This window comes from Stegostoma tigrinum, chromosome 14 (assembly GCF_030684315.1).
Source record: "Stegostoma tigrinum isolate sSteTig4 chromosome 14, sSteTig4.hap1, whole genome shotgun sequence".
NCBI classification, from domain to species: Eukaryota; Metazoa; Chordata; class Chondrichthyes; order Orectolobiformes; family Stegostomatidae; genus Stegostoma; species Stegostoma tigrinum.
This window is the reverse complement of record NC_081367.1, coordinates 43,328,028-43,340,215: the sequence shown is the minus strand read 5'-3', so window position 1 is coordinate 43,340,215 and position 12,188 is coordinate 43,328,028. Positions and strand designations below refer to the sequence as shown.

Here is a 12,188-nt window from a genome sequence, read left to right as displayed (position 1 = left end):
GTGAATACAGGGAAGAATTACAACTATCTGTTCGCCGAAGACTGTCTGCCAAGCTGTACACAGTAGCAGTGAAACCCCAGGTCCAACTTGGGGAAGTGTGAAGAACAGGCTACCTGATTGCTGAGCTCTGATATGCAGCCATTTCCCCGGAGAATGAAAGCAATTGGTAGCATTGTTTTGTGAATGTATTGTTTATCTGTTAATCGGTAAGCTAAAATGATATTGATGGTTTTGTCTTCTCCTTGTTAAAATTCATTCTCATGTTTAAGGAGGGGCTAAAGCAAGTTTAGAGTCAGATAAACCAACGGGAGGATAACCCTCCCACACACCATCCTTAAGTCAAGTGTAATGCGCGAAGTGCCTCACGCCTGAGCCCTGTACCTGATGGTACACCCTCGGAGTGTGATGCTGCTGCCTTTTCTGGGGTGGGGACCGGGGTACAGCTCCCGCTGGCTCCATTCAACAGGAGAGTGAAGGGCTGTCAATCATTGAGCTCAGTGTTGATAAAGCTGCCGCCGGCCCTACATTCACACACACTCCCTAGATTGAAGCGGGCGTTGTTTCTGCCTGGCAGATTTACAGTGCTGGGATAGTCACGGATTCTTAAAGCAAAAAATAGGCGATGCAAGGTTATAATTCGGTTAACTGACTAGGTCAAGGCAGTGCGATACTGATGACGTTTCTGAAGAACTATGGAGAAGACCTATTCTTTGACAGCTCACTACGACGAGTTCCAAGAAGTTAAGTACGTGAATAAATTTAGCTCCGGCACCCTGCACAATGGTTTAAACCTTCAGCTAAGCTCTCGTAAACACGAGAGGAATGGCAAAAGTAGAAAGGGAGAGTTGAGATGGAGCAAGCGAGAGATCTGTCTGCTTTCTGGCTTAGTGTTTGCAACGGGGCTGTGCATCATTCTGGCCAGCATGCTAGTCCTGAAGTATTTAGCTTCGGAACAAGAGGGTCACTGCCGGGAGGACTGCAGCCGCAAGAAGACCTTCACAAAGGCGGCCAGGCTGATTGCAAGCAACATCGACCCCACCATAGATCCGTGCAAAGATTTTTACACCTTCTCCTGCGGAGGCTGGCTCAGGAGACATGGTATTCCCGAGGATAAACTCAGCTACGGGACCGTCACTGCCATCGCTGAGCAGAACGAAGCCAAACTGCAGCGGCTGCTCATGCAACCGGTGAGAAGATACTACAGGAGATCCGCCGAGAGGAAAGTCAAGCAGTTTTACAGATCCTGCATCAATATGAAAGAGATCGACCGACTGGGAGCTAAACCCATGTTGGACATTATTGAAGATTGTGGAGGTTGGGACATCATTGGGACCTGGAAGAGAACGGCTTGGAGTTTTGGTGAACTTTTGTATAAAACGCACGGAGTGTACAGCACGGCCGCCTTCTTCTCTCTAAACGTGAACGTGGACGATAAAAATTCATCCCGGAATGTGATCAGAGTAAGTCTTGTGAAGTGTGTCTGAGCAGAATAAGAACAAATGCAGTATGCTGCGCTAACCGGTTAAATTGGACCCAATTCCGCCTCGGTCGATCAATGAATGTAAATAGATCAAATGGAGCGAAATGTTTACAATCAGTCTCACAGCGCTTCGTGAAGCATGGTCCAATCATTGGTACTCAATCGCAAAAGCTTGAGTAGGTGCAGTCAAGAATTTCACTCAAATTTGTTGACAAGATTGTGCATTGGTGAACGGTCCATCACTGAGGAGTGTGACAGATAAATCCTATTGAACAAGAGGTACACAATCAGTGTGTAAAAACAGACCCTGTTACCTTACGCTCAGCGCCACAAGTTCTTAATTACTGTCTGGGACAAGACATTTCCAGACATTGTAATCCGCGACTAAACTTCAATCCAAATTGTTCTATCCATTCGAGCTTTTACACGATAAAGCTAACTAAACCTTTAATCTCACAATTTAGAACCTAATTCATCCCACTAACTGCGGGTAAGTTATTAGAGGCAGGGCATAGATAAGGAAAGGCTACATTAGGGTTGGCAGTCAATTTATTTTGAAAGTAATGCATTAGTGTATAAGGCAGCAGCTGAAGATGTTATTCAAATAGACTTCCAGAAGACATTCAAAAAGGTTTCACATGAGAGACTGTTCTTAAAAACACATGGAATTGGAGGTAATTGACGTGGCTAGGGAATTAGTTAAGTGGTGGGAGAGGGTAAGGGAGAGTTAGGATAATGGGCATATACTCAAACTGGTGGGATGTGAGAACTGGTGAACCCTCCAAGGATCTGTACCAATGCTTTAGCTTTTCACAGTATAGGAATTGGACAAAAGAATAAAGAGCCATGCTTGCTGATGATACTTTGGTGGCACTGTAAGTAGTGTCACTGGAGGCAGAAATTCAAAGAAGGATATTCACAGCAAAAACTGTGGCATTTGGAGTTTAATGTGTGGAAATATGAGGCTGGCAACAATGGAATAGGAAAGATAAACCAGAGTAATGGCCTGAATTAGAACAAATGAAAAAGTAAATATTTAGTGTGCTGTGCCCAGGCATCAATAAAAGTTTGTAGTTAGAGAGGTAGAGAGAGGGAAAGAGAGAAAGAAAAGATTAATGTTACATAGGATTTCTTCTCATCAGGGTTACAATACATAGAGGTAGAAGATTTATAGTGACATATAAAACTTTGGTCAGATCCCATTAAGAGCATTGCATTCAATTCTAGGACCTCACCTCAAGAAGGATATCCTGACCTTGGTTGATGTACAATGCAGATTCACTGAAATTCTGAAAGACATAAATTATGAGGGCCGAGTGCATAGACATTTATATGCACTTAAGCATCAAAGATTAAGGAGTTACCCAATTGAGCTATCCAAGATGATTAGAAGCTTTAATAGGGTAAAATGTAGTTATTTCCTCCTGTGGAGGAGTCAAAAGGAAAGGGCCATTACCTTAAAAAATTGGAGCTGGACTGTTCAGGGTCCTATCAGGAAACAATGCATTAGAAACAGTGCCACGGAAATCTGGAACTCCACCAAAAAGATGATTGAGGCTGGGTGAAATGAAAATTTCAAAACTGAGATTGATGGTTTTTCTCATACAATAATACTAAAGGTGACAGAACTGTAATGGGCCAACGGAGCTAGGGCACAGATCAGCAAAGATTTAACTGAACAATGTGACAGACTTTAACAGACTGAAAGGTCTCGTTGTGTTCCCATGTTCCCAAGTATGACTTCAATTTTCTTGTATCACAAATCATTTTGTTCAGGTGACGGTCTGGCATCTTTTAATCATTAAAAAGTTTAATCTGTCACAGACTAATTTCAAGAACAGCTTTTGATTATAACTCTTTTTCATATGGCAGATTCATAATGTAGGAAGTGACCTGCCTTCAATGGATCATTAGGTATGAGAAATGACAGCTCCCTTCCTGGGACAAAGCAATCTGTGTAAAGCAGCACAACAATGTCACTTGGGTATAATATAGTTTTCGATTGGCATGAAGTAACGGTGCAGTAAAATAAAATTCTCAAGCAGACTAAAATCTAGATCCTTGCCCAACAAGTGCATGATAAAAACTAAAGTAAGATTGAGTGCAAGTTATAGTTTATATACAACCTCCATCCTGTTAATTACAGCTGGATATCAGTTGATCATTTCTGACTTTCAGATGATACAATATGCAAAGGTTTGTTTTGCCGTGTATTAAGTTATCCAGCTTTAGTTGAATAATTTTTATCCTATATGATATATCCTATATTACCATAATAACAAACTGTTAAGAATTCACTTGCTTATTGGTATTCCTCCAGTGCAAGAGAAATAAGCATATTATTAAATTATGTACACAATTGGACACGCCCTAGTTCACATTTCAACTGATTTCTATATAGGGTGGATTTTTGTTCTGTACATTAAGAAGGAACTGCTTCTTCAATTTGCAAACAATATGGACAAAATCTACTGAACAGCATCATGAATCTCAACATGATTCAACATGAATCTCTCCTGGTTTTATATCTGTTCAACAATCTTTCACCAAATGTTTTAATGTTGAAGAGAAACAATTCTCTTCATGTTCGTTCTCCTCATACAGTCATAGATTCATAAGAGGTCTCCAGCACAGAAAATGGTCCTTCAGCCCAGTGAGTCTGATCCAAGTCAGAAACAAGCACTCAACTATTCCAATCATGTTTTACAGCACTTAGAGTTTCACAAATGCACGCCTATACATTTATCAAATGTTATCAGGGTTTTTGACTCTACCATAGCTACAGGCAATGAGTTCCTGTTCCCACCAATGTCTTGGTGAAAGAGATTTCCCTTACATCCCCTCGATGCACCCAGCCCCGTACCTTAAATCTATGCTCCTTCCACCAAGGGGATACTATCTGGGATAACTTTCTGCCTGTCTACTCTGTCTATGCATCTCATAATATTATACATTTCTATCATGTACCTTCTTAGTTTCCTCTGCTTCAATGAAAACAACCCCAGTCTATCCAAACTCTCTTCAAAAGTAAAACTCTCCAGCCCAGACAACATCCTGCTAAATATACTCTGCACCCTTGTCAGTGCAATCACATCTGTACTACAATGTGGATTCTAGAACTAGAATGTTTTAGCTCTGGCCTAACCAAGGTTTTATACAGAAGCAGCTTCGCCTCCATGTTCTTAAAATCTATGCCTTAACAAGTAAAGGCACGTATTCCCACACACCTTCTAAACATCTACGTGTTCTGCTATCTTAAGGGATTGGTGGACATGCACACCAGGATTCCTCTGATCCTGGATGCTTCACAGGTCTTTCTAATTCACTTCTGCGACGTGGGCATTGCCAGCTTTTATTTACTCACTTGTGGTGCATGGGCATCGTGAGCTGGACAACATTTATTGCCCAACCCTAGCTGCCCTTTAGAAGCTGATGGTGAGATGTCTTCTTGAACCACTGCAGTCCATGTATTGTAGGGTACATGCACAACGTGTTTAGGAGGGGAATTACAGGATTTTGGCCTGGCGACACTGAAGGAACACTGATATATTTCCATGGTGAGTGGCTTGGAGGGCAACTTGTAGGTGGTGGTTACAGTGATTGTAATGAGGTCAGCCAGGTGAACCTCATAGAATATAAATTCTGTGATTGAACCAGATTAACAGCCCCAATCAGGATATCAGACATCCTGTTCACTGTGAGAGCTGTCTCTGAGAAAGCCAGACCAATGTCAAGTACAATGCATTTGTAAATAAAGGGTGAATTGGTGATAAGATACCAGCCTCTGTGGAGTTATTTTCGTGATGAGGAGAGAAAAGATATCCTTCTGAAAGAATCCACTTGGAACAGTTATCTTTGAGATCCAACAAGCATTTCTGGCATCATTATTTGGGAAACTTGACTCATTTGATCCTGCCATCAATGTCTGGGCCCAGTATGAGGAAAAAATTGCGCTTTTTTTTCTGGGGAAATAAAATTGGGGCAGATAACATGCAATGAGTAATTGTCATGACAGCTTGTGGACCTGCAGCTTTTCTAGTTATTAGGAGTCTAACATTTCCTGAGGCACCAGATACTAAAACCGTTCAAGAGTAGACATATTTAGTTAAATAAGATTATAACCTCAAGCCTTCTGTAATTCTGAGTTGCTTTTAGGTTTAGTCAACAGTTTGAGAATCAAGGGAATCCATGTCAGGATTTTTGACAAGTTTAAGGCAACTGACTTTGGTTTAACCCTTAATGAGATGCTGAGAGACCGTTCAGTATGTAAGATTAATGATGTAACCATGCAAAAACACCTACCAGCTGAAATCCAGCTGAACTTTAAATACATTAGGCACTACAACTGGCTTTGGAAAATGTAGCAAGTGGAGCATATGAGTTGCAGTTCTGATGGAAGTTGATACCCTCACCAGGCAGACTGAGCGTGGGAAACACCACTTGTTTGAAGGTAATTGCATAGCCTCACTCAATACATTAACCTGAACAAAGGGACTATAACTCTGCACACAGCACAACCCGAGAACAAAGCCAAGCCTTGGCCAAATGGTTAACAATTTCTTCAGATTCTGGACGACTGGGTGAGGCGGTCTTGAACAAGCTGAAAACTCACACAAATGGAGCAGGAACATAACTGGCCCCTCAGGACAGCCAGAAAAGCTGTCAAAATATATGGGTTCTACCCCTCAGACTACTGTCAAAGAAACCTCAGAGTCTGAGATGGATACTGGGGACATCACAAATTTGACACATTTACCACCCGAAGTAGAGGCTCTTCCAAGATACGTCAGGTACAAGAGATGGGCTATGGTCTGGTGTATGCCACTGTATCTGAGGCTGAGTCAGAGGAACTGCGTCCAGTGTGAAAATGCCCCTGGAGGGCCTACAAGATAAAGAACATGCCTACATCTCCAGACTTGGAGGGGGATGGACATAGTGGTTGTAGTAAGGTCAGTCAGGTGGACTTCATAGAATGAGTTTCCCTGATTGGACCAGGTTGACAAACCCAACCAGGGAGCCCTAGCTGACAGATATAAACAGATGCATCGGGGGTTCTGTTCACTTTGAGATGTGGCTTTGAGGAAGCCAGATCCATGTCAAGTACGAGGCATGTGTAAATAAAGGGTGATTTGGTGATGGGATACCGACCTCTATGGAGTTATTTCAGTGACCTTTCCATGTATCTGCTGAACCTGTTCTTCAAGATAGAAGCAATCGTAGGTTTGGAAGAGGCAGTCCAAGGATCTTTGGTGAAATTCTGCAGTGCATCTTGAAGACAGTACATATTCTTGCTCCGAAGTGTCGGTGGTGAAGGGAGTGAATGTTTTGGGATGTGGTGCCAATCAAACAGGTGATTTGTTGTGGATGGTATCAAGCTTGTTGAGTGTTATTGGACCCTGTACCCACCCTGGCAAGTGAGGCATATTCCATTACATTCCTGACTTGTGCCTTGTAGATGGTGGACAGATTTTGGGAGTCAGGAGGTGAAATGCTTTCTGCAGTAATCCTAGTGTCTGGCCTACTCTTGTACCAACTGTATTTATATGATAAATCCAGTTGCATTTCTTGACAATAGTAACCTCCAGGATGTTGATAGTGGGAGATTTAGTGATGATAACAGTGATGATAATGTTAAGAGAGAGCAGTACTTAGATTGTCTCCTATTGGAGATGTTCATTGCTTGACATTTGTGTGGCACAAATATCAGTCAAGACCTGAATATCATCCAGAACTTGCTGCATTTTGACATGGACTGCTTCAGTATATTAGGAGTCATATATGGTGCTGAACATTATTCGACCATCAGGAATATCCCTACTTCTGACCTCACCACATGCCACAGACCAAGTCTAGCAGCTCTGTCCTTTTGGACCCGAGTAGCTTGATCAGCAGTGCTTAGTGGTGGACTTTGAAATCTCCCACTCAAAGTACATTTTGTGCCCTTGCCACCCTCAGTACTTCCTCCAGGAATTGTTCATCATGAAGGAGTACACAGACATCAGCCAAGAGAGGACAGTAAGTGGTACTCAACAGGAGGTTTCCTTGTCCATATTTAACCTGAAGCCATGAAACTCCTTAGGGTCTACAGTCAATATTGAGGACTCCCAGGGCAACTCCCTCCTCGCTATATACCACTGTGCTGCCACATTGGCTGGGTCTGTCCATATTTAGGGATAGTGATGGTGGTGTCTGTGACATTGTAAGATATGAATCCATGAGTGTGACTATGTCAGGCTGTTGCTTGACTAGTTTGAGAGACAGCTCTTCCAGTTTTAGCACTAGCCCCCAAATGTTTGTAAGGAGCTCTTTGCAAGATTGACAGAGCTATTTTTTCCATTGTTATTTCCATTGCCCAGACTGTTGCCAGTTTGGTTCTGTCTGGTTTTATTTCTTTGTTGAGATTTCGTGACAATTGATACAACTGAGTGGTTTGCTATTTCAAAACGCAGTTGAGAGTCAACCAAATTGTGGCTCTGGAGTCATATGAAGGCTGAACCAGGTGAGGATTGCAGATTTCTTTCCCTGAAGAACATTAGTGAGGCAGGTAGGGTTTTCTAACACCCAACAATGTTTTCATGGTCATCAGTAGATTCTTGATTCCAGATATTTTTTGTGACACACACACACACACACACACACACACACACACACACACACACACACACACACACACACACACACACACACACACACACACACACACACACACACCATTTAAATGTAACAAACAGCAAGGGCCCCATCACTGTTCCCTGCGGAACTCCACAGGCCAGATCATTCAGATCTTCCTGTCTTTGCAAATTTCTTCTTGTATATCACAGTCCTTCTCCCTGATTCCTCTGTCCACATCATCCCTCTCACTAATAAACACTGACATAGCGTATTCATTTCAATGAATACCTACTTCAATGATTTACTTATGTCCATCAGTTCCACACACAAATTACCACTGTGGTCCTTATTGGCCCGTATTCTTTTCCTAGTTATCCTTTTATCCTTAAAATACCTTGGGTATTCCTTTATTTTACCAGTAATTATTTTTTCATGTTCCCTTTTTGCTCTTTTCTAAATTTCCCCTTGCACAATCTGTACTAGTCTAGGGCTTCTGCTGTTTTGAGCCTTCCTTAGCTGGTGCTTAGTCCAGATACAGCCCTTTATTTTCTCGATCCCTTGTAGTTTCGATCATGACCAGACCCTAATTCTACTCTTTGCCCTAGATCCAAGCACTTCTGGTTTTCCTATCTTGGGTGCCAGGTAAAAGTTCTATTTTCTTTTACAGATTTATATTCCAATGATGCATCTCTTCCTCTAGATGACTTCTTAATATCTTTCCCTGAACCCAGAATAAATTTCTTAGCTTCCCTATACTTGTATCTCATCAAGTCTGACAAAAAATCACTCTGCAATCCATCAGCTCACCAATCTAATACACTCGCAATCCATGCTCAAATATCTCAATATTTTTTACTTTCCTGTCATATCTTGTTCCCGGCAGTTTTTTTGTCCTGTATTATACAATCAAGTTTCAGATGCTCCATTGCATAAGGTAAAACCTCACAAAGACATTATAACTGTCAATGTTCACATTAATTAACAGAATCTGCAGGGCCAACATATCTTAAATACATAATGTTGTCAATGCACAACAGAGATAACACGTATTCCAGTCTGAAAAACGAATAAGCCAGGAAATACAATAACAAAATTACAGCAGTATATAAATTGAATAGAACTTTGAAAATAATTTGATATTAACTTTGTTGCATTCATCAGTTGTGAACTATTAGTTAAGTGTCATTTGTGTCATTGAGTCAAACATGTGCCATGTAAGCTGGAACTGAAGCTAAATCATTATTTGCAAATTAAGAAAGACCTTCAAGAACAAACAAATTCTTAACAAATTTATACCAAAGGAAAAAGCAAATGCTGTATTTTATAACAACATTCACAACCTCAGCATATTGCAAGGTGCTTTTCAGCTAATGAAACAAATGTGTAATGCAATGTTGTATGGAGGAAATGTGGCAGATAATGTTTGTTTAGTAAATTACCATAAACCGCAATGGTGATGAAGGGTCTAGGCCCGAAATGTCAGCTTTTGTGCTCCTAAGATGCTGCTTGGCCAGCTGTGTTCATCCAGCTCCACACTTTGTCACCATGGAATAGGGCTAATCTGGTTTCATAGTATTCCTTGAGTAAAATTTATCAGAACATGGGGACAACTCCCAAAATCTTATTGTTAATCAGTCATGGGATGTGAGAATTAGTAACCATTTACTGCCCACTTAAAATGTTCCCTGAGAAAGTGGCAGTGCGTCTTTGTTCAGAGCTGTTGCCACGTAGATGCACTTACAGTGCTGTTACAGAGGGAGTGCAATGTTTGACTCAGTAACTATGAAGGAGCAGTGATATATTTCAAAGTCAGGATAGTCTGTGGCATAGAGTGGACGTTTTGGGTGGTGTTGTTCACATGCATCTGTTGTCCTTATTATCCCAGGTGGGTAGAAGTGGTGATTTTGGATAGTGCTATTGAAGGAGCCTTGGGAGTTCCCGCAGTACATGTTGTAGAAGGTGCATACTGCTGCCGTCCGTGCACCTGGTGGAAGACTGAATGTTTAAAGGCTGCGTAGGTTGCAGATCAAGTGATCAAGATCAAGGTTAAGCATTGTATTGGATAGTATCAAATTTCTTAAGTATTGTTTGGGCTGTACTCAAGCAAATGGAGAACATTCCACACTTCTGGATTGAGACTTGCAAGTTATAGACAGACTTTGAGAATCAGGAGGTAACTTATTCACTGAAGAATTTGCAGCCTCTGATTTGCTGTTGTTGCTTATTTGTGTGGCTTGTCCAGTTAAGCTTCTAGTTGCTGCTAACTCCTGAATGTTTATTGGTGGCAGAGCATTCACAAGCATAATGCTGTTGAATGTCAAATGGAGATAGTTGGATTTTCTCTGTTGAAGATAGTCATTGTCTGATACTTATGTGGCATGAATGTTATACTTAACAGCCTATACTTGAATGTTGTCTAAGTTTTATTGTATGTGGTTTCTCCATGATTGGGATTTACCAGAAAATTTACATGTGACATTCCATTGACTTAAAACAAAGGATTTTGCTAGACTAGATCCCAGGTGGGGTTTCCTAATTGAATCCACAAGGGCTACGAAGAGAGTGCAGGGAAGTGGTGTTGAAATGCCCATCAGCCATGATTTAAATGGTGGAGTGGACTTGATGGGCTGAATGGCCTTACTCCCACTCCTATGTCTTGTGGTCTTATGGTCTTATGGATATCCTAAGCTATTAAGCTTCCAGGTGAGCAAGGATGAATTGGCTCCCTTTCTTTATTCATCCATCCTCTTGGCTGATTGTAGCACAGTTACTTTCGAAAGGATCCCTTTCCATGTAGATACTTTTCTCCCCAGACCATATGAACTTGCTTTTTAAAACAAGCCAATTTACAACTAGGCTTTCATGAAATAACAGAAAGTGAGTTTAGTAATGCAACACACATATTCACAGATTAAAAGTAAGCAATGAGAAGTAACCCAGGATGGTACATATGACAGCACTCAGTTCCACTCCAAAACAGTTGAAACTGGCTTTTTAACCCTTGTATTGACTTATTCCCAAAGGGTAAGATAGACGTGTCTGCAAGAGGTGATCTTCTGTGGAGAGGGAAGAGATAATCAACAGGACGCTCTCCGTCCTATTATTTCTTCCTGTTAAGCCTTTCCATGAACAAGGTTTCCTTGATAATTTGTATACACAGTCATAGAATCATAGAGCCATACAGCATGGAAACAGACCCTTCGGTCCAACTAGTACATGCCAATCATGTTCCCATTAGAAACTAGTCCCACGTGCCTGTGTTTGGCCCATATACCTCCAAACCTTTCCTATTCATCTACTTATCCAAGTGTCTTTTAAATGTTGTAACTGTACCTGCATCCATCACTTCTGCTGGCAGCTCATTCCACACACAAAGCACTCGCTGTATGAAAAATGTGGATTATTCCATTGGCTTAACAAAGGATTTTACCTGTCATTGAATTTACTTCTCAGAGACATAGAGTCATACAGAAACAGAGTCTTCGGTCCAACTCATCGACAGTGACCAGACATCCCAATGTGACCGAGTCCCAATTGCCAGCATTTAATGTATGTCACTCTAAACTGTCCCTATTCATATACCCATTCAGATGCCTTTAAAATGTTGTAGTTTTATCACCCCCACCATTTCCTCTGGCAACTTGTCCCATAGATATACCACACAACCGTGTGAAAAAGTTATCTCTTAGGTCCTTTTTAAATCTGTCCCATTTCATCTTAAACCTATGCCCTCTAATTTTGGACTCCCCCACCCTCGTAAAAAGACCTTGGCAATTCACCCTATCCATGCCCGTCATGATTTTATACATCTCTAAAATGTCACCCCTCAGTTTCTGACATCCCAGAGAAAAAAGTCCCAGCTATTTCAGACTTTCCTATAACTCAAACCCTCCAGTCTCTGCAACATCTTTGTAAATATTTTCTGCACCTGCTCAGGTTTAACAACAATAATAAAATAATAAATGTCAGTAATAAAAATGATAAATGTCAATAAATATTTTGTGTATCTGACTCATCATCATAACAATGAACATGGACTGCCACAGTATTTGAGCAGCTGTGAATGGTGCTGAACCTTGTGCAATTGAACATTCTT

The 12,188-nt window shown here is 41.2% G+C and overlaps 1 protein-coding gene across 2 annotated transcripts in view; it reads left to right on the top strand.

Moving 5' to 3' along the window:
* The first annotated feature begins 358 nt into the window (after positions 1 to 358).
* LOC125457772 (endothelin-converting enzyme-like 1) overlaps positions 359 to 12,188 on the top strand; it is a 102,965-nt gene continuing 91,135 nt past the window's right edge. For both annotated transcript variants that reach the window (XM_048542364.1, XM_048542365.2), the window contains exon 1: positions 359 to 1,460. In XM_048542364.1, coding sequence (XP_048398321.1) covers positions 693 to 1,460 — 768 coding nt within the window. In that variant the 5' untranslated portion in view covers positions 359 to 692. The remainder of the gene's footprint in view (positions 1,461 to 12,188) is intronic.